This window comes from Ornithorhynchus anatinus, chromosome X1, assembly GCF_004115215.2.
Source record: "Ornithorhynchus anatinus isolate Pmale09 chromosome X1, mOrnAna1.pri.v4, whole genome shotgun sequence".
In the NCBI taxonomy this organism is placed as follows: Eukaryota; Metazoa; Chordata; class Mammalia; order Monotremata; family Ornithorhynchidae; genus Ornithorhynchus; species Ornithorhynchus anatinus.
Window position 1 is genome coordinate 111,178,151 of NC_041749.1, and position 26,633 is coordinate 111,204,783.

Sequence of the window (26,633 nt, forward strand, 5' to 3'; positions counted from 1 at the left end):
ACTTACACTGTGAGTCCCATGTGGGATAGGGACTGTGTTTGACCTTATTGGCTTATATCTACCTCAGCACTTAGAGCAGTACTTAATGCCTAATAAGTGCTTAACAAAAACCATAAATAAAATAAAACACAAAGGAGCAACTGAAGGCATGAATTTCTTTTAGGTTCTCTGGCTAATTTCCTTATGGCCTGGACACAGGGGTCAGGGCTTATTTTTATGGCCCTCTTATTGTCACATTTTCCTTATTTCAAAATTGTTTTTTCCAAATAGAGACAGCCATGAGCCACAGATGGTCTCCCCTGTCCCCTCTGTCCTTCACCCCCAATCCAAGGATGGGCCTGAGTTAGCAGAGCTAGCGGATTCTCCGTGTCTCCTGGAAGAACAGTCCTTAAAAGCAGCATGCCCTAGTGGATAGAACCCGGGCCTGGGATTCAGAAGGATCTGGTTTCTAATCCAGGCTCTGCCACTTGCCTTCTGTGAGACCTTAGGCAAGTCACTTAACTTCTCAGTTCCCTAATCTGTAAAATGGGGATTAAGACTGTGAGTCCCATGTGGAACAGGGACTGTGTTCTATCTGATTAGCTTGTATCTACCCCAGCATTTAGTACAATGCCTGGTACAAAGTGCTTAATACCAGAAAAATCCCACCCGGGAATGAAGAATGATTCCTACAGTATCTCAAAGCTTAACACAGAAGACAGAAATGCCTTTTGGGCCAGCAGTCACTCATGCCTCCATGCTCCAGGAAATAATGGCATTCACACCCAGTCACATCTGCTCCACATCAGGATGAGAATCCCTGGCCTCCAGTGAGAGCACTGCTTTATGGTCATGTGGTGGCAGGGAGTTGGTTGGGAAGAAATAATTATGGTTCTTGTTAAGCACTTATTATGTTCCAGCACTGTACTAACTGCTGGAGTAGATACAAAATCATCAAGTTGGACACAGTTCCTGTTCCACAGGGGGCTCACAGTCTAAGTAGGAGGGAGTAGAATTTAATCCTCATTTTACAGATGAGGTAACTGAGGCACAGAGAAGTGAACTGATTTGCCCAAGGTCATTCAGCAGACAAGTGGCAGAGCTGAGATTAGCAGGGATTGGTTGCCTAATCCTCCCTACATTCCCACCAGAGTCAATTCCCAGTTGTTGTCAGCTGGCTCCTCTTCCGCTTCTCACCCTCTAACTGGTCTGGGACTCCTCCCACAGCTTTGGCTACCACCTCCATGCAATGACTCAAATCTATTCATATCCTCTACAATCTTGCATTTCCTCTTGCCTCCAGCACATCTCCACTTGGATGTTCCTTCAGCACCTTAAGCTCAGTAGATCTGCAGCTGAACTCTTCTCTCCAAAATCCTCTTCTCCACTCAACTTTCCCATCACCTCCATCATCCCTGTCCCTCAAGCCCCCCTAACTTTCCACTATCCTAGATTCCTACCTCTCTTTCAACTCCCAAATCCAGTTGGTTCTTCCTCCACAACCTCTTCAGAATCCACCCCTTCCTCTTCCCCATAATGGCCACAACTCTGGTTCAGGCCCTTTTCCTATCCTAACTAAATTACTGTATCAGTCTCCTTACTGGCCTCCCTCCTTTTCATTACATGCTTCACTCTTCTGCCTGCATCATCTTTCTAAAATGACATTTTGTGCACACCTCCTCATCCTTCAAAAAAAAAATTGATATTTGTTAAATGTTTACTATGTGCCAGACACTGTACTAAGTGCTGGAGGAGGTACAAAGTAATCATGTTGGACACGGTTCATATCCCACATGGGGCTCACAGTCTTCATCCCCATTTTACAGATGAGGTAACAGATTCAGAGAAGTGAAGTGACTTGCCCAAATTCACACAGCAGACAAGTGGCAGAGCAGGGATTAGAACCCAGGTCCTTCTGATTCCCAGGCCTATGGTCTTTCCACTCATCTATTTCACCGCTGATCCCCTGCCCATATCCTCCCTCTTGATTGGAACTCCTCCCCCTTCATATCTGACAAACCACCATTCTCCCCATCTTCAAAGTCTAATTAAAATCACATCTCCTTCAAGGGGCTTTCCCCAATTAAGCCCTCATTTCTCCTATGCCCTTTCCTTCTGCTTGCCCTTGAACTTGGATTTGTACCCTTTAAGTACTTGATATTCACCCCACTCTTAGCACTACACCACTTTTGTACCTATGCATAATTTATTTTAAATGTCTGTCTCTCCCTCTGGACTGTAAGCTCCTTGTAGGCAGGGAGCATGTCTACCAACTCAGTTGTATTGTACTCTCCCCAGCACTTAGTATAGTGCTCTACACAGAGTAAGGGGATCAATAAATACTACTGATGGATTTAAGAAGAAAATACCTCCATCATCCCTGTCCCTCAAGCCCCTATAACTTTGGCACTATCCAGGATTCTTACCTCACTTTCAACTCCCACATCCATTTTTCAGATGAGGAAATCAAGGCCCAGAGAAGTAGAATGGCTTGCCCAAGGACATCCAGCAGTTAACTGGCAGAGTCAGGATTAGAACCCAGTACTCAATTCTCAGGCCCAGGCATAAACATAGAAAAAGGGAAGTGTCATGAGTCCACCCAGTTCATATGAACCAGGACCATCCTGAACCTAGGGAAGCACCAGTGATACAAAGTAGAGTTCAGGCCTCATGTCTGATCACCAAGGTTACTGTGGAAAGTTTTTACTTAGCTTTATCAACATGTAAGGGAGTGACACATATACACACTCCCTCCCTCCACTAAGGGTCCAATAGCAGTCTGGGGTCAAAGGAGCACTTAGTTAAACACTAAGTACAGTGCTCTGCACACAGTAAGCACCCAATAAATGTGATTGAATGAAAAGAGCCCTTTCTACCAAAGCTTCTTCTTTCTGCTTCCCAGTGCTGCTCTCCTGCTGTTCTCAGCATGCTTGCTTCTTCTACATACTTCTGCCAGAACACCTCCCCCATGCAACCACCTTTTATCTGGCTTAGACATGGCAGCTGTGGCTCTACACAGTAGTCAGTGAATTGGTCCAGGCCCATTACCGGGTAGAACAGGGAGAGAAAGCCCTGCCTCAGGGAGAGCCCATCAGTGTCTCCGCAAAGTCTCTTCCTTGTTGTTGTTCACGGGATCACAAACAGTCATTATTAAAGCAGCTTGCTGTGGGCTCACCACAGGAAATGGATAGACCAGGATGAGAAAGAGAAGAAGGGCTGTGGTTCTTTAGGTTGGGAGAGGATGGGTACTTAAGCAGAGTTGGTGGGGGCTGCTGAAAGAGCAATGGGAAAGGAAGGGATGAGAAAGTGAAAGGGGAGTAATTAGAGTTTCAACCAACTATTTGAAATAAGGCTTGAATGGCTTTGGAGACCCCAGCCATTCATAATAATAATAATGATGGCATTTGTTAAACACTTACTCTTTGCCAAACACTGTTTTAAGCACTGGGATAGATACAAGGTAATCAGGTTGTCCCACGTGGGGCTCACAGTCTTAATCCCTATTTTACAGATGAGGGAACTGAGACACAGAGAAGTTAAGTGACTTGTCCAAAGCCACACAGCTGACAAGTGGTGGAACTAGGATTAGAACCCACAACCTCTGACTACCAAGCCCAGGCTCTTGCCACTAAGCCACACTGCTTCTCTTTTTGCGTATGCAAAGTGATTGGCACTTTTGAAGAGTGGTCTCCGCCTCCTGCTAACAATTGGTAGTTTAGTTAATTGGGTTGTCAGCTACTCAGCATTAAGCAATCAATTTGTCCACATTGGAATTTAGGGGTTTAGTTCCAGGTAGTTTGTCACAGACCTATCCACTTAGAGGGAGGTTGGAAAAATTACACATGGGTGGAATTGAAGCACAGCAACAGCTTTCATAAGATGGGGCTGCTTTGAATTTTAGAGTGCCACCTCTCCAGCCATGGCCTACTATGCTTTAGAAATGGAGGCACAAAGAAGGGGACAAGTGAAGGCCAGGAAGGATTAGGATTGGGCCCGGGGCACATAGATGAGTTGGGAACAGACTCCTGGCATCCTAGGTGTGATTTCACCAGCTTCTGAGCCTTTCCCAAAGCCAGAAACAGGATCCAGGAATCCTAACTTTTGGCCCAGGGATCCCCTTATCTCTCCCCTTTTCAGTGATTAGGTACTTTCCAGAGTCACAAGAACTTTGTGCTGAGTCAGGGCAATCTTAACCTAGGAGGAAAGGAGATTCTGAGGCGGAGGGAGGGCTGTTTGTGGTGCACTTCCTTCCAAGTGACGCAGTTGAATATCCTGAACTGTACTTACCCCCTGCCCAGACCAGAACACTCCATTCCCAGCCCACCATGGAACAGGTGGGCTACAGAGAGTGGAAAGATACTGACCAATTTTCCTTGGCTGAACCCAGATCCTCCTCCAACTCCTGGACTGGTGGTAAGCTGGGAGGCAAGATGCCTGGGAGGACTGGGTTCTGTCCTTAATACTGAGAAGCTGTGTTTATAGGGGGGTGGGGCGGAGTGTCCAAGATCCAATTTCTGCTTCTACCATCGCATGATCCTAGGCAAACTCCCCTCCCTGCTCTCTGCCTGTTTTTCCTCTTCTGAAAACGAGCTCCCCCTCGCCCTTTCAGCCCTCAACCACCCTCTCTTCATATCAGTAAATCATTGTGGTATTTGTAGAGTGCTTACTATGTGCAGAGCTTTGTACTAAGCACCTGGGAGAGTACACTGCAACAGAATTAGCAGACATGTATCCTGCCCATAATGAGGTTAGTCAACCCTTGTGGTTCTGGGACTTCCTCTGATCCTCCTGCCCCTGGAGCCTTATGTCCCAGCTGGGGAAATTGAAGGGACTTGTTCAAGTTCCCACAGTGAGCTCCCTAGCCTCTTGTGCGTCCCATTAGCCTCTGCTCCCATTCCAGGGCCAAGGATCAAAGACCAAGCTTTTACTTCAGCTCCCTCTCTTCCTCAGCCCCCTTTGCTTTGCTTTCCCCCAATATTTCTCCCCCGCAGGGTCCAGGCTGCTGCTCATGGGGTGCTGGGCCACACTACCCCGCTACCTGGTTATGGCTGTGACCTTGGTCCTCTGGGGAAGCCTCCTCAGCGTCATGCTGGCCAAGGGTAAGTGGGAGAGGGATGGTGGTCCCTGAGTTCCCCACTTCCTGAGCTGATGGAGCTAAGGAGAGGGGATCGCTGGGAAAAGGGGAGATTGAAAGAGTTGCGAGGCGTGAGGGGGAGCAGTTGGGAGAGGCCAGTTAGACAGAGGGAGGGATTGGTGGGACGGAAAGTGGGAGATAAAATTAGAAGGGCCACAAGTGGGAGATGTGGGTCAGAATCAGTCAATGGCATTTATTCATTCATTCAATAGTATTTATTGAGCGCTTACTATGTGCAGAGCACTGTACTAAGCGCTTGGGATGAACAAGTCGGCAACAGATAGAGACAGTCCCTGCCGTTTGACGGGCTTACAGTCTAATCGGGGGAGATGGACAGACGAGAACGATGGCAATAAATAGAGTCGAGGGGAAGAACATCTCGTAAAAACAATGGCAACTAAATAGAATCAAGGCGATGTACAATTCATTAACAAAATAAATAGGGTAATGGAAATATATACAGTTGAGCGGACGAGTACAGTGCTGTGGGGATGGGAAGGGAGAGGGGGAGGAGCAGAGGGAAAAGGGGAAAAAGAGGGTTTAGCTGCGGAGAGGTAAAGGGGGGGTGGCAGAGGGAGTAGAGGGAGAAGAGGAGCTCAGTCTGGGAAGGCCTCTTGGAGGAGGTGAGTTTTAAGTAGGGTTTTGAAGAGGGGAAGAGAATCAGTTTGGCGGAGGTGAGGAGGGAGGGCGTTCCAGGACCGCGGGAGGACGTGGCCTAGGGGTCGACGGCGGGATAGGCGAGACTGAGGGACGGTGAGGAGGTGGGCGGCAGAGGAGCGGAGCGTGCGGGGTGGGCGGTAGAAAGAGAGAAGGGAGGAGAGGTAGGAAGGGGCAAGGTGATGGAGAGCCTTGAAGCCTAGAGTGAGGAGTTTTTGTTTGGAGCGGAGGTTGATAGGCAACCACTGGAGTTGTTTAAGAAGGGGAGTGACATGCCCAGATCGTTTCTGCAGGAAGATGAGCTGGGCAGCGGAGTGAAGAATAGACCAGAGCGGGGCGAGAGAGGAGGAAGGGAGGTCAGAGAGAAGGCTGACACAGTAGTCTAGCCGGGATATAACGAGAGCCTGTAGCAGTAAGGTAGCTGTTTGGGTGGAGAGGAAAGGGCGGATCTTGGCGATATTGTAGAGGTGAAACCGGCAGGTCTTGGTAACGGATAGAATGTGTGGGGTGAACGAGAGAGACGAGTCAAGGATGACACCGAGATTGCGGGCCTGAGAGACGGGAAGGATGGTCGTGCCATCCACGGTGATAGAGTAAGTGTTTATTGAACACTTACTGTGTACAGAGCACCGTACTAAATGCTTGAGAGAGTACAATACAGTAGATAGACATGATCCCTGCTCCCAAGGAGCCTACAGACCAGAGAATGAGTTAAGGAAGAGATCTGATAAATTAATCCAAATTGCTTCTGTGCTAAGTTGTCATAGAAAAATATCCCTGTCTGATGTCATTTGCAATAACTCCACTTGATGAGGTGGTTGGATTCCCAAGTTCTCAGCTAACTGGAGGACTGGGTTACAGTCAGCAACAGTGCCCTCCCCCTATGCTAGTTAGGTGCACCTGAGCTGGGACAAGTTGAACCTTGGGTTCTACTCAGGCTCTGACAATCTTCATGGAGTCCCTTAAAGGAAAATGCTTTCTATGGGTCCCAGAGAGGACATGCAACCCTCTCACTCCTCTTCAGAGTAGGGAAAAGGGTGGGATCACAGGCTTGTATCTCTCCCTACCCAGGCTCTGAAACATCCATGGAGCTGGGGCTGCTGCAGGAGGAGCAGAACAGGCTGAGCACAAATGGTATGAAATGACACCCCTCCAGTGCTCCTGCATGGGAGACCCTTGCCCTGGGTCCCTACATGGACTCTGTAGCCCCCTCTTCTTGACATCCTGTTTCCTCGCTCATGGGTACTTTGACTTGGGAGATAGCACACCTGGGTTCTGCCTCCCCCCATTCTTGTCTCTGGTAAGGCAATTCCATCACCCCATGGAGTTTTGTTTTTTTTTCTCCTGGTCACCACCAAGAATCCAGTCATAAGCAGTCACAAGTAGTGATGGGCAATAATAATGATATTTGTTAAGTGTTTACTATGTATCAAACACTGTCCTAAGTGCTAGGGTAGATACAGGCTCATCAGGTTGGACACAGTCCATGTCCCACAGTCTTAATCCCCATTTTACAGATAAGGTAACTGAGGCCCAGTGAAGTGACTTGCTTAAGGTCACACAGCAGACGAGTGGCAGAGTCGGGAATAGAACCGAGGTCCTTCTGACTCCTAGGCCCATGTGCTATCCTCTAGGCCAGGCTGCCTACCAACCATAAGGAACTGGGCACTGAAGTGGCCAACAGAATGAGAAATTGAATTATGGGAAGGGTGTGAGGGGCAGAAACAGATTCCTCCACGGAGCTTAGTAATTTGGCCACAGAGCTCTCCCCAACTCCTGGAAAAGGCCCCCTGAAGTCATTTTCTCCTGCTCCTCCACCCTTCAGTGGGGATCTCAGAGCTCAGGCTCTGCATGGCTGTTTTACAGCAGGAGAGTGGGAGTGAGGGTGTGGGAAAGCACCCACCCAGACCTCCAGGACAGAACTTTGTCCAGCAGCCTGGCCAAACTCTTCTCTTTCCCCCAGGTTCTGAGATGTTGGAGCAGTTGGAGACCATCAAGAAGAAACTGGAGACAATGGGTAGCCAGCAGCAGGAGTCCAAGCAGAAACTGGAGGCTCTTAGCACTCAGCAGCTGGAAACCATCAAGAGGAAACTGGAGGTACTGGGCAGCCAACATCTGGAGATCAAATCCCAGGGTAAGCCAAGGAGAAGCGGGAAAGAAAGACTTTGGAACTGAAACCTTTCAATTCTTCAGTGAGGAATAAATACCCACCGGGCTCTCTGCAAGGTCACTAGTTAAGGCTCTGGAAGCACTTTGCCTGTGGTTGGGGTTTATGTGGCACCACTTCCCACAGTATCAGGAGAATTGAAGCAGTAAACAGACCAGGGCTGTGTTGTAAAGAGCAGAGCTGGAGAGCCCAGGCATCCTGCCTCCCAGCCATCAACTCTCACCCCAGTCTTTGTTTTTACCCCTGACCTTAGTGAGGAGAATGGTGGGCAGAGAATGTGTCTCTTGTTGTGTTTTACTCTCCAAAGCACTTAGTACAGTGCTCTGCACACAGTAAGCACTCAATAAATACGAGTGGATATAAGGATTAGACCCAAGGGCGGTGGGGGTAGAGTGAGGGCCTAGAGAGAACTTTACTTACCCACCACATCTTCAAGAGGGGAGTGTGACAAGACTGGGTTTTCTGTTGGCTCTTTCCAGCCTCTGCCAGATCGGAAGCTCTGAGGCGATTGCAGGACGAGCAGTTCAGGTTGAGTACCAGAGGTATGCATTCTTTGTTCAAATCTGAGGTTGTGCTCCACCTTATGCCTAGAGTCTTTTTTCCTCATTTTTATACCATCAGACCTTATTTCTAACCCAAATCCCCTTCTCAGAATCCATTTTTTAATCACCTGATACAGTGCTTGGCACCCCCAAATACCACTGACTGATTTCAACCTTAATCTCCCTGCCACTGTTCTCCCCATGCCCCCCATTCCTCCCAGCCTGCCCCCCAGATCCCAGCACCCTGTTCTCTCTCAGTGACCAAGGAGCTGGCTCAGTCTGGGAAAGCCCTAGAGGACCTCCGTGGCGAGATGTTCCGGGTCGTGAGTGCCTCACAGAGTGGCAACGGTGAGTCTGTGGAGAAGCTGAGAAGGGATCAGCAGCTCCCACTCATGACTGGGGGTGGGTAGGCACATGCAGGTGCCAATCTTCAGGTGCAAAAAGAGCAGTGTCTAAGACTCTAAGGTGGCCACCCCTGGGTGTTGTTCCCACTGGGGATAGGGCAGGACCCAGCTTTCCTCAAGTCAAACCCCCACCCACCCCTGAGAACCTAGGTCCCTGCCTTCCAGCCCCCATTCTCCTCTCTAAATCAGTCAGACGTATTTAGTGAGTGCTTACTTTGTGCAGAGCATTGTTCTAAGTGCTTGGGAGAGTACAATATAATAACAGACACATTCCCTGCCCTCAATGAGCTCCCAGTCTAGAGGGGGAGCTAGACATTAATATAAATAAATTATAGATATGTATGTAAGTAAATCCTGATTCTCCCTGAGCAGCTATGCGTCCCCTTTGCTTCCACCTTGAATGACATCAGGGGAGAGCCAAAGACATGAGGTCTGTTCAAGATTCCTCAGGGGAAGGAGATCTCCAAATACCATGGCAAACTCTTAGGGGTGTGTGATAATCTCCTGTCTGTCCCCCCCCAGCTTCCTCTTGCCAGCCTTGCCCCCCTGGTTGGAGGAAATTTGAAGACTCCTGTTACTTCTTCTCCGTCACCACTCTTCTCTGGCAGGAGGCCAAAGATCACTGCATTGAACAGGGAGCTCATCTGGTCATCATCAACAATCAGCAGGAACAGGTGCGACCACTGGGTCAGGAGAGTGAGGGATGGGGAGGTAGAGGCATTTTGATTTTTGAGGATTTTCTTGAAAATCCAACTTCTCTCCACCAAGAATTTCCTGACCCAGAATGATGGCAAAGGGTACTGGATCGGACTCACGGATATGGACACGGAAGGAACACACCAGTGGATTGATGGCACTGACCTTATCTTTACGTGAGTGTTCTTTGCTGATGAACTCTGATGCTTGAGTTTCCCTATGGAGACCGGGGTAGGGTAGCCGAAGCTCAGGATCAGGTGGAAATGGAGCCCCTGTTTCCACTCGCACCCCCTTGATCACTTTCTGTTTCCCCATTTAAAGGGATCTGGGACAGATATAAAATGACCAGTTTTTTTGGAATTCCAGATGGGCTAGAAAGTGAGACTTCCAGGAAATGGAGTCAGTGATCAAAAGCAGGTGGGGGGAGAGGTGGAAGGTGAAGGAAGCAAAGGAAAAGAGACAGATTCAGGGAGTGAAAAATTTGGAGAGATGTAGAAATAAGGCCCACATACACACATGCTGATGTGCACATTTACAGACACATCATCAGTATTGAATGCCTATTGAATGTTGAGAGTTGTCCTAGGAATCTGGGGCCATACAATAAGAATAGAACTTACCTCTCTCGGGCTGACAGAGCTCAACACTTAGGTGAGCTGTGGGTGACAGCATCTGTAGCTTTATTTTATCTTCTCCTCTATTCCACAGTGCCCGTATGCTTAGTACAGTGCTCTGCACACAAGTGCTCGATAAATATAATTGATTGATTGGACTTTTCAGAGTTCTCACTAGTGTTCTAGTCTCAGCTGGAAGCAGGACTCTTTGCAGGTCCAGCCCCAGACTTCTTATAGGAAGTCTGCTTTGAGGAGCATTGTGGCCCAGTGGAAAGAGCCCGGGCTTGGGAGTCAGAGGTCATGGGTTCTAATCCCGGCTCCGCCGCTTGTCAGCTGTGTGACTTTGGGCAAGTCACTTCGCTTCTCTGGGCCTCAGTTACCTCATCTATAAAATGGGGATGAAGACTGTGAGCCCCACGTGGGACAACCTGATCACCTTGTATCCCCCTACCACTTAGAACAGTGCTTTGCACATAGTAAGCGCTTAACAAATACCACTATTATTATTATTATTATGGTGGCAGGACCAGGGAATGAAATGTGCAGATGGGATCCATACTAGCTTCTTGGAGCTCTGGTTAGAGAATAGATCTCTTCCTTGTGGCACTAAAAGTTTAAGAGGGGAGAAAAGTCAGACACTCACACGGTCAACTTGTATGAAGCAACTCAATGAGTTCAAAAGTAAAATGCAAGTGGAAAAGTGGGTCAGATTGAATGGGCAGGCTGGAGAATGGGTGGAATTAATGGGGGGGGGGCGGAGGGGGTATGGTGGAAATTCTAAGAGGACAGAGCTTCTGTTCTATCCTGCCCTGTCACAAAATTGACAGATTGAAGTTCTCACGCAACCCTGAGAACTCATTCTGCCTCAGTTGGCAGAATGTCCTTGGGTCTGACCCAGGGCGAAGTCCAGAACCCTTCTGGATTGCATGTATCTAAATCTACAAATTGAGTGGTGTGTTCCTAAGTCCAGAACCCCAATCGGTGTGGCAGGACCACCTTTCTTTACACAAATATGGGGTCTCCCTGCAGTTACTGGAACACTGGGGAGCCCAATGACTCTCGTGGGGTAGAGGATTGTGTCATGATGCTGACCACTGGCCGCTGGAACGACTTTCGCTGCACAAGTGACTCTGATAACTGGATTTGTGAGAAGAAACAGATTTGCTGAGCCTGTCTCAGGGCAGGCAGGGGAAAGGGAATCCCCAGATGACCTGTTTAAGGAAGATTCCACTAGGTGGGGGACCATTTATCTTTCCCCTACACTTAGGTTCCTCTCTAGGGCCATCAATTACACTTTCACCTGGGAGGGGGAGACTGTCCTCTAAGAAAAGAGACCATCAGAGCATCTTAAACAGATAGAAAAGGGGTTTAGGAACCCCCACAATTTGGCTACCACAATATCCGTGTTACAGGTTTCCTACTACAGTAGCAATGAGACCTCCTCCCGTCACAGCTCCAGCAAATGTGATGGAGGGGCAAGGCAGATGGGTTCTAACCACAGCTCTTTCCTAGAGTTTAGTGGGGTTCCCTCGGGAATAGTTGCTAGCTTTTCATTTTAAATGCAATAACAAAAAGGTGGAGGGCTTTTAGAAGGGGAGCAAGTAGGCTGGCATTTGGAAATGACAAGCAAATATCAAAGAAGTAAACGTTGAGGGAGACGTGATTTTCCGTCCTTTCGTTTTCCCTCACGGCTCTAGGAGGAGGAGGGATTAAAACAACGGCTTTGCCTTCCTACCCCACAGGGGAACCTAAGGAGGCAAGTCCCCACTGTCCCCATAGAGTTGGCACCTATGCCATTCTGTTACAGACATGTCCGCCAGTCGGTAGTCTTGTCCTGTTCCCCTTTCAGGTCCTCAATTTTCCTTTGCAGTTGGAGTAGGCTCCCCCTTTCTCTACAGGGATGAGTTGAGGACAGTCAAATCAAATCCTCTGGGAGAACCTGAGATGGCAATAAATTGTTATTTTCCTGGAATCGTGTTTCTGAGTTTCCTTGCTCAAATCTTCCGTTCTGCCCCTGATCTCTCCGCCACAATTTCGCTTTTCCACCAAACTACAGAAGTATTTTAGAGGGAACGGCACATACCTTTTCCTCTTTCCCTTGCGTGCCCCTCAGGGTCAGGTCTAACCCGGCCTGCCGCTCATTCGGCAATTCCCTCTGCTGGGGGCCCCTTGAGAAATGGTCTGAAGTGGGTGCTCACTGTCACAGGTCTGAATTGTGTGTCATTTAATAGGGCAGCAGGTTTCTGGTACGTGGGGCAAGTCCCTACGGGCAACGGGTGAGAAGGCTGGTGAGGCCTGTGGGACGTTCTCCCCTTAGAAGAACTCTCCGGCCTGGCTTTAGTCTCTCTTTCTCCTGAGTTTCCCATCGGGAAGGGGAAGGAGAGGCTGTGGGGGATCTCCAGATTCACAAATATTTCTTAATCCCTAATCACACAGCCACAGGGATCGTAAACTCCAATCCCAAATAATGGCGGATGGCGAGCCGGTGGCCCCAATGGCCTCCAATCAGGCTCCCCTGTCACGTGGGGGAAATTCCAAGGCGGACGATAGTTCCAGCCAATGAGCTGACAGGGGGAAGTAACGCCAAGAAGCCACAGGGGGGCGGTGCTGTTGCACCCAGCAGATAGGGAGGGCTTCTCTAGGTGAGGCAGCATCGCCCTCCTGTGGCCCCTTGGGGCCATTTCACCCTGCCGGCTCTCATGAGGATCTCAAAGCAAAGGCCTATTCTTCTCCTCCCCCCCGGATGGCAGACACTTTCTCTGCGGCGCAGGAGGAAACGTTAGCCGGGAACGGCTCAGGAAATAACTCTGGGTCACACGGAGAGGCGGGATGGGGCAGGGGAAGCTCCGTTTCTCTGTTTATAATTTCATCGGGCAGGACCTGCAACTTCCACCACTGGTGGCTGCTCCCTTTAGGCAGAGGGGGACACTAATGACCCTGGGATTCCACACTTCCGTCTTTCAGGGTCCTGCCTCCCAGGCCCCTCCTCTTCTCAATAAGGAAATCGAGCCCAGAGCTGACTCACTTCTTGCTCTGGGTGCGTTCTTTCATGACTCTTGATTTCCTATCAGCCTTAAAGGGTGTTGGTTTCTTGGGGAAACCAGTTCTTACACAATGACCCGGCGTGTAAAGCCAAGGAAGTCCATACTGAGAAGCAGCACTTTCCCTGTGCCTGAGCCACGGAGGGGCCGAGGGAGACGACTGTCCCGGGCTACGGCAGTTGATCACTGGGAATGGCATGTGAGTGGCATCTGGACTGGGCGGGTAATTGATTGACAAAGGGGATGGAATGGAGTGTGAGTGCCCGCAGTTCATATGAGAGACAGCTGCATGCAGAGAATGTGTCTACCAACTCTGTTATATTGTTCTCTCCCACGCGCTTAGTCCAGTGAACACAGGTGCTCAATAAATACCACTGGTTACTCTTTGAGCCTTTTCTTCATGCCGCTGTTAACCGGATGTGTTATTTCGTGGGATGGGCTCTTGTGACTCTACTGGGGAGCATTACTCCCGAGCTGGGAGTAAATCTTTGTATCGTTCAGTTTCTTGGGCTCCAGTACTGTATCTCCACTCAAATTTCTAATTCCCCTTCTGGGGTGGGGTTGGGGGATTGCGACATCTACCGAATGAATCATCGAGAGCTGACAGTTTGTAGAAACAAGGCTGGAGGGGGAGAGAATGAGGAGGTGGGAGGCAGGATATCTGAGTTCTGGTCCCATTTTTCATCCCTCGATTGCTGGGTGCCTTGAGGCCAGCTCTTTCCTCTCTCTGTGCCTCAGCTTCCCTTCTGTAATGCAGGGAGAATGGCCTCAGTCCCCAGGTTCCTTCCCGGAGAGGGACGAGGCAGGGGCTAAAAAGAAAACTGTTCTTTTCCATGGCTTGCAACTGAGGAACATTGAGAAATGTCAGTGGTGAAGATAAGTTGCTTGAAAACTGATGGCGAGATCAGGGATGGGTGGAGATGCAAGTTGAATCCTCCATCCTCCCCATTCAAAGGTTTTGAAAGCATTGCTTTCAAACAGCATTACTTATGTCTGCCTGTTTCCGTTTCCACGGAACCTCAGAATTCCTTGAGCCCAAGGGGAAAGGGCAAGAAGGAGAAGCTGAGAGTCAAGGGCAGAAAGAATCCTCAGCAATCCTTTAGAACTGGATCTGGCTTCTGGCATCATAGAGGTGCCTAGGGGAAGCTTGGCATAGCCCAGACTGCCAACAACCTAAGTAGTCTGTGGGCCCAGATCCCCTCGTCCTCAGTCCCCTTCTCTTTCTCCCCTCTCCAGCTCTGGCTGGGAAGTCCCAGCAACCTGGCCCCCGCGTTTGTGCTTCAGCCTCAGGCCTCCTGTTCCTCTTGAGCCTCCTGTTTCCTTGGAGCTCCGTTTCAGGTAGGGATCACCCGCTTTTTGCTGTCGCAACTGACCCCAAGTAGGGCCTCTGGGATGTGCATCTCTGGCTCTAGCTTGCCTCCAGGGAGGACCTGCTTCGTTATATCCCGGCTAGACTACTGTGTCAGCCTTCTCTCTGACCTCCCTTCCTCCTCTCTCGCCCCGCTCCGGTCTATTCTTCACTCCGCTGCCCGGCTCATCTTCCTGCAGAAACGATCTGGGCATGTCACTCCCCTTCTTAAACAACTCCAGTGGTTGCCTATCGACCTCCGCTCCAAACAAAAACTCCTCATTCTAGGCTTCAAGGCTCTCCATCACCTTGCCCCTTCCTACCTCTCCTCCCTTCTCTCTTTCTACCGCCCACCCCGCACGCTCCGCTCCTCTGCCGCCCACCTCCTCACCGTCCCTCGGTCTCGCCTATCCCGCCGTCGACCCCCGGGTCACGTCCTCCCGCGGTCCTGGAACACCCTCCCTCCTCACCTCCGCCAAACTGATTCTCTTTCCCTCTTCAAAACCCTACTTAAAAATCACCTCCTCCAAGAGGCGTTCCCAGACTGAGCTCCTCTTCCCCCTCTACTCCCTCTGCCATCCCCCCTTTACCTCTCCGCAGCTAAAGCCTCATTTTCCCCTTTTCCCTCTGCTCCTCCACCTCTCCCTTCCCATCCCACAGCACTGTACTCGTCTGCTCAACTGTATATATTTTCGTTACCCTATTTATTTTGTTAATGAATTGTACATCGCCTTGATTCTATTTAGTTGCCATTGTTTTTACGAGATGTTCTTCCCCTTGACGCTGTTTATTGCCATTGTTCTTGTCTGTCTGTCTCCCCTGATTAGACTGTAAGCCCGTCAAACGGCAGGGACTGTCTCTATCTGTTGCCGACTTGTTCATCCCAAGCGCTTAGTACAGTGCTCTGCACATAGTAAGCGCTCAATAAATACTATTGAATGAATGAATGAATGAATCCTATCACAGCTATGGTTTTCTCTTAAACAAAAACAGGTCCACCCCTCCAAGAACAGGACCCCCTTTGCTGCCTCTCCCTCTACATTCACCCAGTCTTTAACTGTCTTCATCCCTCGTCCCATTTTCAAGAACAGTGGGTACCAGGCAGTCTGCCTTTCAGCCCCTCTTATCTCTCTGTAGCCTTCATGGAAACATCTAGCACTAGCTTTTTATCCTTTCCCTACTCTTCCTGGCCATACTTCCATGGTTTTTACCCAGATCACTCTCCCAGTCCTGCTCTTAAGCCTATCGTGGCCACACTAACTCACCCCTGAAATCCCCATAAATCAGGTAATAATAATAATAATAATTGTGGTATCTGTCAAATGCTTACAATGGAAGCTCTGGGTAATACTACTACTAATAATAAAGGCATTTGTTAAGCACTTACTATGTGCCAGGCACTGTAGTAAGCTTTGGGGTATAAGGCAGGCTTGGGTTGGACACAGTCCCTGTCCTATAATAATAATAATGTTGGTATTTGTTAAGCGCTTACTATGTGCCGAGCACTGTTCTAAGCGCTGGGGTAGATACAGGGTCATCAGGTTGTCCCACGTGAGGCTCACAGTTAATCCCCATTTTACAGATGAGGGAACTGAGGCACAGAGAAGTTAAGTGACTTGCCCACAGTCACACAGCTGACAAGTGGCAGAGCCAGGATTCGAACTCATGACCTCTGACTCCCAAGCCCGTGCTCTTTCCACTGAGCCATGCTGCTTCTCTGTGAGTCCCATGTGGGGCTCACAGTCTCAATCCTTACTTCACAGATGAAGTGACTTGCCCAAGGTCACACACCAGACAAGTGGCAGAGCTGGGATTAGAACCCATGACCTTCTGACTCCCAGGCCTGTGCCTTACCCACTATGCCATGCTGCTTCTTATGAAGCAGTAGATACAAGAAGATGAGATCCTACATGGGGTTCACATTCTAAGTAGGAGGGAGAACAGGTATTGAATCCCCATTTGCAGATGAGGGAATGGAGGCACAGAGAAGTTAAGGGACTTGCCCAAGCACTGGGGTAGGTACAAGATAACCAGGTGGGACACGGTTCCCATCCCACGTGGGGCTCAGGGTCCAAGGAGATGGGTTCTCCTAGAATCAGATGAGGAAATTGAGGCCCAAAGAAGTGAAGTGGCTTGCCTAAGGTCACACAGCAGATAAGTGGCAGAACTGGGATAAGAACCCAGGTCCTCTGACTCCCAGGCCCATGCTCTTAAGATCAATAAATACTGGCCTGGAACACCCTCCCTCTTCATAGCCAACAGACGACCACTCTCCCCAACTTCAAAATCTTATTTAAAAGCACATCTCCTTCAAGAGGCCTTCCTTCTTCTCCCACTCCCTTCTGCATCACCCTTGCACTTGAATTTGCACCCTTTATTCGCCCCTCACTCAGGCCCCCAGCACTTATGTACTCTTCCGTAATTTACTTATTTATAGTAATGTCTATCTCCCTCTCTAGACTGTAAGCTCATTGCATGCTGGGAACGTGTCTACCAACTCTTTTACACTGGATTCTCCCAAGTGCTTAGTACAGTGATCTGCACACAGTAAGCACTCGATGAATACAACTGATTGATACATTCCCAAATGCTTAGCACAGTGCCCTGCACACAGTAACCACTCAATAAATACGATGGATTGATTGATATTGATGATGACAACGATGATGACGAGGATCCTTCCTTTCCTCTTCCTCAAAACCATAGGTCAGTTCTCGGCCAGAGCCCAGGTTCCCAGTGTGGCGGGGTTGGTGGGTGATGTGGCCAAGCTGTCCTGCCTCCTGACCCCTCCACAGAGCCTAGCTAACCTAGAGGTGCGCTGGTTCCGTGGAAGCTATGAGTTCGTGGTGTTGCTGAAGGAGAAAGGGGTCGATCAGCCTGGGCCCCAGCTACCCCAGTACCGGGGTCGTAGCCACCTGCTCTCCGGGGACAACGGGGATGGCGTCGTGACTCTGCAGCTCAAAGACCTGCGGCCTGGGGATGAGGGCAACTACACCTGCTTTTTCCGCTCCCGGGACTTCTATGAGCAAGCTGTTGTCGAGCTGAATGTCACCGGTGAGGCTGGGGCCGGGGTGTTGGGACTTGTCGAGGGCCTGAGGGATTGGGGTCCGAGGGAGGAGAGCCCTGTGCCGAGAGGCAGAGACCGAGGGTCGAGGTGGTTGGGTGGCTTTCCCCAGGTCACCCAGCTGCTCAGTGCAGTGGCAGAGCTAAGAGAGAAATCTGGATTTCCTGTCTTCCAGTCCCATGCTCTTTCCACTAGACTGTGCTGAAATATTTCAATAAACAAATAAAATATACATAGGTACGAAAGTGCTGAGGATAGCAGTCAAGCAGAGTGGCTTAGTGGATAGAGCATGGGCTTGGGTTTTGATCTGGCTCTGCCACTTGTCTGCTGTGTGACCTTGGGCCCAGAAAGGCCTCAGTTACCTCAACTGTAGAATGGGGATTAAGACTGTGAGCTCCATGTAGCATGGGCTGTGTTCAACCTGATTAGCTTGTATCTACCCCAGTACTTAGTACAGTGCCTGGCACATAGTAAGCACTTAACAAATACCATTAGAAAAAAAAAAGTGCAGGGGCTGAGGAGAGATGTGTCAACCTGGGCAGCCTCCAACTTGATGGTCTCAGAGGGCTTCAGAGAGATCTTCCTGGTTTGTTTCCAAATGTCAACTGAATGTTGGGCACCATGGGGAAAGAGATGGGAAACCAAGCCAAAGGCAGGGTGTGCCGGTATATGATAATAATAATAATGATATTTGTTAAGAATTTACTATGTTCCAGGAACTGTTTTAAGCACTGGGGTGGATGCAAGCAAATCGGGTTGGACACAGTCCCTGTTCCCTGTGGGGCTCGCAGTCTCAAACCCTATTTTACAGATGAGGTATCTGAGGCACAGAGAAGTGAAGTGATTTGCCCAAGGTCACATAACAGAGCCGGAGAAAGTGCAGAGAAGAGCAGCCAAAGTGATCCAGTGAGTAGAGTCCCATCCCTCTAAAGATGGGGATGAAAAGACCAAGACTTTTCAGTATAGGAAGAGGAACTGAAAAGTCATGATGGGAGTAATCTGAGTGAACACAGAATTATTGTTCACCAGATCCTCCCTGCCAGGAAGAGGGGCCGTCCACTGAAGCTTGAAGTTAATGGGTTCCGAAGAAACCAAAGGAAACATTTCTTTACACGGTGGATGGTAAATCCATAGAATCTGTTACGGCAGGAAGTCTTGCAGCTGATAACATTGATAAGTTAACAAGGAGTTCGGCTACGTTCGTGGATGAGAAGTCCATAGTCGGTTGCCAGAGGAAGAGTAAGGGATGGTAGGTGGTATAGGAGGGTGACCACCAATGCTGTCAGAAACTGGGCACTGAGCTGAATGGACCATGGGTCTCACTCAGCTGTAGCACTGCTTATGTTCTTCTATTAGTGGAAGACATGGCGGAGGAATCCCAGGAGGCCCAGGGCTTTATCCAGTAGATTTCGGCTGAGATGTCAAGTGACAAAATAATGGTTCTCAGTGATGGTAGCAGATGGGGGTGGTGGAGCAGGGTTCCGAGTCTCCAAAATGGAGAAACAGAGGCACAGAGAAGTGAAGGGACTGTCCCAGAGACATCCAGGGATTTGGACGTTAGGAGTCAGCTGTCCTTGCCTGAGCTAGACATCGGTCTTTTCTTTTTTAGGCCTGGGTCCAGCCCCCTTGCTCCAGGTTGCGGGGCATAAGGCTGGCGGGGTGCTGCTGGTGTGCTCCTCAGAAGGCTGGTACCCCAAGCCGAATCTGCAGTGGCGGGAGCAAGGAGGCCGTGTCTTGCCCGCTCAGAAGGAGTTGAAACCTCAGGAGAACCAGGGCCTGTTCAGGGTGCAGAGTTCCCTGATTCTCATGGAGGAAGCCAACTACACTGTAGCCTGCCACATCAGCATCGCCCAGCGGAACCTCAGTGCTGAATCCCGTATCTACCTAACAGGTGGGTTTTGCAGGCTGTGGCTCCAGCTGGGCCCTAGCAACCTCTCTTTGAGTCTCTTTCCTCATATCCCTCCTCTTCCCTCATCTCATATTGCTCCCCATTATAGATGGGGTGAGGGTGGGGCAATACGAAACCGCTGAAGTTCTGAGTCACCATGCCCCCAGCCCTGCAGTTACAAGGGGGAAGAGGAAAATTCCTTCTGCCACCAGTACCTCTTCTGACCGTGGCCTCTTTTTTATCAGCAACAGGTGTGGTGTCAGTGACCCAGTATGGGAGCGATGGTTTGAGGGAGAGGTGTGTGTCTGGGAGATGAGGGGAGGGTCAAGGGTCAGGGCTGGGGAGGCTAGTCACCACCCCCTCAGCACACTTTCTTTCACCTTTCCCAAGAGGTGTTGGAAAAGTGGCTGGGGGAGGGCATGAGGGGATAATTTTGCAAATTTGCCCTGTTCTCCAACTCTAAATTCAACCCTAATCAATGAATGGTACCTAGCAAGCACCTCCTGCATGCAGAGCGCTGTAAGTAGTGCCAACCTCTAATCCAGGGACGGCCAAGCCTCGGGAACTGAAGAGTGGCAAACCTACAACATAATATGGTCAGAAGCCAAAGATCCAAAAAAGGCATTTTTAATGGGGAAGAGTGTGCAGATGGGGCATCCTGGGGAGTGGCAGAGAGCAAGCTTTCTTCTGGGTGGTGGGGGAAGATGGCGACGGGAAGCTGTGGTGAGGAAGAGACAGCAGGGGCAGGGGCTGGGTGTAGTCCCTAACATCTCCTCAGCTACGGCCCATGTGGTTACTGGGAGGGCCGGAGCAGCAGCACAGTGCAGTCTGCAGAGGGGACAAAAGACTAAATAATGAAGCGTATGTTACCTACTTTTCACCACTAGCCTCACATTAAGTGAAGAAGAGTTTCCTAATCCCTAGCAAGTAACCTTATTCCTAAATTAACCTTAGCTCTATCACTAGCTCTGGCCTGAGCCCTAAAGTCCAGGCAAGTCATCCTGATCAATTTGTCTTTTGGGGTTTTTGGCTTTGGGCTACACGGTTGTAAGTGCTGTCCCATCGGCTCTCACCCCAAGCCTGAGTCTGTGATGGTTGCGAGCCTGGGGTAGGGGCTGGTAGGATGCAGTGATCTCTCTATCATGGCCCTCCCTGGGGAGCTCTCTCTGCTCTCTTCTCCCACACTGTGGGTGAGCACTCCTAGGATGGACTCCTGACTTCCTTCTCTCTTGCAGGTCTCTTTTTCCCCAAGTTCTCTTATTGTCTGATGTCCCTTGCTGTCCTCCTGGCAATTTTCCTCAGCCTCATTCTGTTGGTGGCCTTTCTATTCTGGAAGCACTGGAAATCCCGAGGTGAGGGAGTTTCTGGGGGTGGGCAGGAGCTGGGCGGAGGCTGGGTTTGAGGGAGAGCTGGGTCTTCACCCTGGGCTTGTCTTTGGCTCAAGACCATGCTCCCCAAACCTGTCCTCTCCTCACCAGCAACTTCTCTCTGTTTGGTTTCAGAGGCCTTCTCAGCAAAGCAGCGTAAGTAACCCAGAGAGAGAGAGAGGAGCAACAAGGAGAGTGGGAGGGAAGAAAGGTTCCCTGAGAGTAACCCGGTCTGTTGGTTTCTTTCAGAAATATACTGGAAAGAAAAGGGTAAGTGAGCAGAGTGGTGGGGAATGTGTCCTCCTCTCCTACTTCAGTCTCCTCTTCCATCCTACTCTTCCTCCTTAGCCTCTCCTTCAACTCTCCCTTCCTTTTTCTCCTTCCTTTCTTCCTCTTCCTCCCCAGTCACCCTCCTTTCTATGACCTTCCTCCCTTTTCTATCCCTCCCCTATTTTTGCCTTCTCTCTGGCTTTTTCCTCTCCTCTTTGCTTCCATTTTCATGCCCATTGATCTCTCTTCCTTTCCATGGGGTGGGCTCTCCATGAATGACCCTTGATTTCAGAGGTGCTCTTAGAGGAAGGGATGGTCAAAATGTGAGTGAGGTGAGTGTGCCCCCATTGGGTGGGAGGTTGGGGAGAGGATGAAGAATAATGCATAGTAGAGAAGCAGCGTGGCGTAGTGGATTGAGCCCGGGCCTGGGAATCAGAAGGTCATGGGATCTAATCCCGGCTCCTCCACTTGTCTGCTGTGTGACCTTGGGCAAGTCACTTCATTTCTCTGTGCCTCAGTTACCTCATCTGTCAAATGGGGATCGAGACTGTGAGCCCCAGGTGGGACGGGGACTGTGTCCAACCCGATCTGCTTGTATCCACCCCAGTGCTTAATACAGTGGCTGGCACATAGTAAGTGCTTAACAAATACCATAGTTGTTAATTGTTATTATTCTTCTGTACCTTTAGAAACACTATTGGAGGAAAAGCGTAAGTTGATTTTAACAATTTAAGCCATTCCGTCTCATAGATCCATGATCTGTTGTTCTCAATTACCTTTCCTTAGGTAATTAGGATCTTAAGTGTCTGACTTTGGTGATGGTCCTCACTTCTTACAAGTCTGAGCCCCCGGCTCATTTGAGGAGAAATGCCTACTGAGTACTCTGGGCAAAGACCCAGGGTTGTGTCCAGGAAGAACTAACTGCACTGGGATTTTTTTTTTTTTGAGGGAAGAGATTCTATTTTCTGGGGTTGGGGAGAACCAGGTGAGGCTCTGGGTTTCAGGCCCCTCCCCCACTCTTCTTTGGTAGGATGGGGGGTGGACCTATTGAAATTTTGGTCTGGTTTTAGTAGCATAGTCCTTCCTCCTGCCAGCATCCTTCAGTAAACGTGGCTCCCTACTGCCTGCTTAATGATTGATAGTGGAGCAGCCTCTTGAATCAGCCATTTTCTGAGGACTCTGAATTTTAGGGAATGGAAATTCTGAAGAGTTAGGAATTTGGGAGAGCTGGGGTGGGGGTATGAGGGGCTGGTGGGATTAGGACTCTGACATTTCTCTGTTTCTTTTCACCCTCTTTTTATCTGTGTGCAGAGAACCTCATTTTTGAGAATGGTGAGTGTTATTACTGGGCAGGGGGGTGGGTGCTGCAAGAAGATTCTTCAGGGAAAAGATTTCTCAGTGCAGGTTTTCTTGAGAGAACAGGACATAGAGGACACAAGCTCTGGGCTGGGAATTCAGGGTTCCTGAATTCTATTCCAATGAAGCCTGCGAGCACCTCTGACAGCCTTATTATTATCAATTATACTTATATAATTGATAGTAATAATAATAATTGGGTGCCATTTCTGTTTGTGAAGGGATTAGGGAGAGAGGTTGTTGGAGAACAAAGCTGGAAACCAACTTACCGCTATGGGGATGGGGCTGGGGGAATAAATCACTCAGCAGGCACACTGTAGCTTCTCATTTCTCCTTTTGATTTGTTGTTAAAAACACAACTGTGGCATCCTTCCTTACCTCACCCACCCACCACCTTGGTACGAACTTCACTTTCAATCAGGGCTGCCCTTAGAAGGCTGGCAAAATTCAGGAGAACCATTCCTTGGCTTGGGAGGGAGCCCTGGGACACAGATTTCCTTTTCCATGAATGTTGGGCATGGAGGTGAATCACAATGACTATTGGCAACAAGAGCAGTGACGGGGAGGATAATATTAATGGCGTGGCCTCAGCCAGGTATTTCCCTGACTGCTCTCTCCCAGCTAGCAGAACGCACGGGTCTCACCATTCCTCGGTGCTGTACCCATCATTACCTGAAATAAGACCACATGAGGTGCCTTTACTGGGTCAGCCCAATGGTCCATCCAGCCCAGTATTCTGTCTCTAATGGTGGCACCAGGATCCTTGAGGGGTCTGGGTGATGGTCGTCCTCTTTGACAATCCCTGGGTGAAGACTAGAGGATACACCGGCATCCCAGTAACGGAGTTAGAAGCCTGGGCCCCGACTCAAGGTTCACTATGACCTGGTTGGGTCACCTCTGGCCTTTCCGAGTGGCATCACTGATTTCCCCAGGCAGACGGTGGCTGATGTAGAATTAAAGATCTTGGTGCCCATGGAAATGGTCAGCCTCACAACGAGATCTTAATGTGACAGAGGGTTTCCAGGGCTAGCCAACCCCAGGCTTACCATGGGCTGGTTGGGGCGGATCCACACTACTCTCCTGTCTCATTAACTCTGGGTTTTTCTGTTGCAGAGAAACTCTTGGCTGACAGAGGTGTGTACTGTAAGGGTCAAGAAGATGAGTTGGCAGGGGAGAAGTGGTGGGTAAATTTAAGTGGGAAAAGGGGATGGGGGAGGGGAAAGGGAATGGAAGAGATTCCCTCTAAGGGGAAGTTGTCTTCAGGGCAGAGGGTACTGGGAAGCCTGGGTTGTGACAGGTCTGAGCTCTTCTCTGCTTCTCCCCTTATGTTAATCTTTTTTCTCTCTTAGAGGAACTTCTGGCAGAGAAAGGTATTTACATGTTTGTCTTCGGGGTCGCCATCAGTGAATATTTCTTGATTGTCTATCAGGAGCTCAGCAGCGTGGCTCAGTGGAAAGAGCACGGGCTTTGGAGTCAGGGCTCATGAGTTCGAATCCCAGCTCTGCCACTTGTCAGCTGTGTGACTGTGGGCAAGTCACTTAACTTCTCTGTGCCTCAGTTCCCTCATCTGTAAAATGGGGATTAAGACTGTGAGCCTCACGTGGGACAACCTGATTCCCCTGTGTCTACCCCAGCGCTTAGAACAGTGCTCTGCACATAGTAAGCGCTTAACAAATACCAACATAATAACATAATAATAGCTCAGGCCTTCCCTGGGTGCTACTATTGCGGTTTCGTTTTGGGGAGTGGGAGCGGAGAGGTCAGAGAGAGGGGCTCTGCGACTCCCTAGGTCAGAAAACTTCAGAGATTTCTGGGTTCTCCACCAACTCCTGATCCCTGTGGTTCTGCTGAGTCCACAGTGTATCAGACAGTTTTCGGAGCACAAGGCCTAGAGAAAACGTTCTCCAGGCCCTGGAAGAGCTTCAGGATTGGGCTGCGCCAGACAGTGCTTTAGGCTCTGGGCTGTCCCTTAATGATGCTGGGATGCCTATTGACATATTTGCTGTCAATTGAAAATGGCTGCTTGTTGACAAATTTCTTTTTCTTTGTTTCCCCGGATGCTGCTGGCAGAGCTGGGTGAGTTCCTATATTTTTCCCTTCCCAAGCAACCTCCCAACTTCCCCTTACATTGATTTCTCTCACTTTGGCCCATTACTTCCCCCTTTCTCTATGCCTGGGAGACCATCTCTCCCCTCCTAAAAATCCTCCCCAAAAGTCATATCCTCTAAGAGGCCTTCCCTGAGAAATCATCCACTTTCCCAGTTATGCTATCCCATCAGCCACTTTGGCATTGTTTATTATTTACTAATGTATTTACTGGGGCTATGATTTATGTCCATTCTTTTATTCTAAAATGGGTTATGTTTATACATTTGTGTTTTCCATCTCCTCCATGATACTGTAAACTCGAGGAAGGCAGGGACTGTATCCTCTACTGCTTCTGAATGTGCCCCAACCCTGTAAATACCATTGATATTGATCTTGACAATGACTCTGGATTTAGAGCCACTCTGTGTCTGTTCCTTTGTCTGTAGGTTTCCAAAGAGCCCGGACCTATTCAGGTAAGGAAAGGAGAAGGGTCAAGAGGCCCTTGGGCCTTGAATTTCCCAGCCGCCTTAGGATTGGACCCATCCATCTACTTAGGCCACAGAACCTCAGGTTTGGAAGGAACCAAGGTCAAAGTCATCCAATCATATGCTTTTGAACCCTATCTGTCCTGGACAGCAACACATCTAAGCACTATGTATAGGTCTCCAGAGAAGGAGATGACAAATCTCCTTGGGTCACCTCTCCACTTACAATCCTAAGATCAGAAATCAATAACAAAATTCCATTTTTCTGGTCTCTCTTTCCTGTATCACAAGGGTTTTTTATTGTATTCCCACAAGCCCTGAGTACAGTGTTCTGCACACAGTAGGTACTCAGTAGAGCGCTACTGAATGATTCTTATCTCTCCCTCCCCTCTCCCCTGAATCTTTACCATGTTACAAAGGAAGAAACAGGGAGGTAGGCCCAGAGGGAGGCAGGACCACTAAGTGAGACTGGGCTGGAGGGAGAAGGGAAAGGAAACTAGGAATAGAAACCCGAGCGTCACTAACCTTGGACAACGATGTGGCTGCCAAAGCTGATGCATCTTTCCTTTTCCTTTCTAGTGGAAGTGACTCTGGACCCCTCCACGGCTCATCCCAACCTAATCCTCTCCCCAGACCTCCGGAGCGTGACTTGTGGCGTCAAGCCACAGGATGTCACCCCGGGCCCCACCCGCTTCAGCCACTGTGCCATGGTGCTGGGGGCCCAGGTCTTCTCAGCTGGACGCAGCTACTGGGAGGTAGAGGTGGGCGAGAAGACACGTTGGGCTATCGGTGTGTGCCTGGAGGCGGCCAACCGTCAGGGAGAAATCACTCTCTCGCCCAAGACAGGCTATTGGGCAGCGTATCTGCGCAATGGGGATGAGTACATGGTGTTGACCTCACCCTGGACCACTCTGCATGTGAGGGAACGTCCCCGACGCGTTGGTGTCTTTTTGGATATCCCAGCTGGGGAGCTCTCCTTCTACAATGTCAATGCCCGCTCTCACCTCTACACATTCACCGGCCTGCCAGCCAAGCCACTCCGTCCTTACCTCTACCCCTACCATGCTGATGGCGGACAGAACGCCGGCCCTCTCACCATCTGCCCTCTGGAGTGAAGGAAGGGGCAGGGAGAGACTGTTTGAATCAGGGGTTAGGTGCCTTGAACCGGATCATTCTGTGGCTGCTCCCTAAGAAGAGCGGGAAAGCAGTGTGGAAAGAACCCGGACCTGGGATTAAGGGGACCTGGGTTCTAATCCCAACTCCTCCACCTGCCTGCTGGGGGACCTAGGGCCAGTTACCTTGCCTCAGTTTCCTCATCCTCATCTGTAAAATGGGGATTCAATACCCATTCTCCCTCCTTTTTAGATTATAAGCCCTTTGGGGGATAGGGACCGTGTCCTACCTGATGACCTTATATCTATCCCAATGGTTGGCACTTAGAAAGCGCTCAGCAAATCCCACAATTATTATTATTATTATTAGAAGAGGGGGTGGGGCCGGAAACAAGAGGGCAGAGCCTACACTCTCGCTATA

General features: G+C 49.7%; 2 protein-coding genes across 2 annotated transcripts; both read left to right on the plus strand.

Moving 5' to 3' along the window:
- Window positions 1-4,047: 4,047 nt before the first annotated feature.
- Window positions 4,048-12,165, plus strand: LOC103167973 (C-type lectin domain family 4 member G-like). The gene is made up of 9 exons (XM_029049764.2): window positions 4,048-4,392; window positions 4,971-5,078; window positions 6,842-6,904; window positions 7,734-7,904; window positions 8,417-8,479; window positions 8,738-8,827; window positions 9,406-9,557; window positions 9,652-9,755; window positions 11,223-12,165. The coding sequence occupies exons 1-9, from the start codon at window positions 4,305-4,307 to the stop codon at window positions 11,359-11,361; spliced, it is 978 nt and encodes a 325-aa protein (XP_028905597.1). The 5' UTR covers window positions 4,048-4,304; the 3' UTR covers window positions 11,362-12,165.
- A 734-nt stretch (window positions 12,166-12,899) lies between these two features.
- Window positions 12,900-26,376, plus strand: LOC100074509 (butyrophilin-like protein 9). Its single transcript, XM_029049737.2, has 14 exons — window positions 12,900-13,433; window positions 14,471-14,572; window positions 17,289-17,636; window positions 19,256-19,537; window positions 20,770-20,886; window positions 21,037-21,057; window positions 21,151-21,171; window positions 21,861-21,881; window positions 22,483-22,503; window positions 23,641-23,661; window positions 23,877-23,897; window positions 24,598-24,603; window positions 25,062-25,088; window positions 25,680-26,376. Exons 1-14 carry the CDS (start codon window positions 13,427-13,429, stop codon window positions 26,213-26,215), a joined length of 1,551 nt encoding a protein of 516 aa, XP_028905570.1. The 5' UTR covers window positions 12,900-13,426; the 3' UTR covers window positions 26,216-26,376.
- The last annotated feature ends 257 nt before the right edge of the window (window positions 26,377-26,633 follow it).

Coding starts and splice junctions, on each gene's coding strand:
- LOC103167973 (XM_029049764.2), top strand. CDS start 4,305: ATGGAACAGGTGGGCTACAGAGAGTGGAAAGATACTGACCAATTTTCC. Junction 6,905..7,733: donor GAACAGGCTGAGCACAAATG/GTATGAAATGAC, acceptor TCTTTCCCCCAG/GTTCTGAGATGTTGGAGCAG. Junction 9,756..11,222: donor GGCACTGACCTTATCTTTAC/GTGAGTGTTCTT, acceptor GTCTCCCTGCAG/TTACTGGAACACTGGGGAGC.
- LOC100074509 (XM_029049737.2), top strand. Junction 17,637..19,255: donor TGTCGAGCTGAATGTCACCG/GTGAGGCTGGGG, acceptor TTTCTTTTTTAG/GCCTGGGTCCAGCCCCCTTG. Junction 20,887..21,036: donor GAAGCACTGGAAATCCCGAG/GTGAGGGAGTTT, acceptor GTTTGGTTTCAG/AGGCCTTCTCAGCAAAGCAG.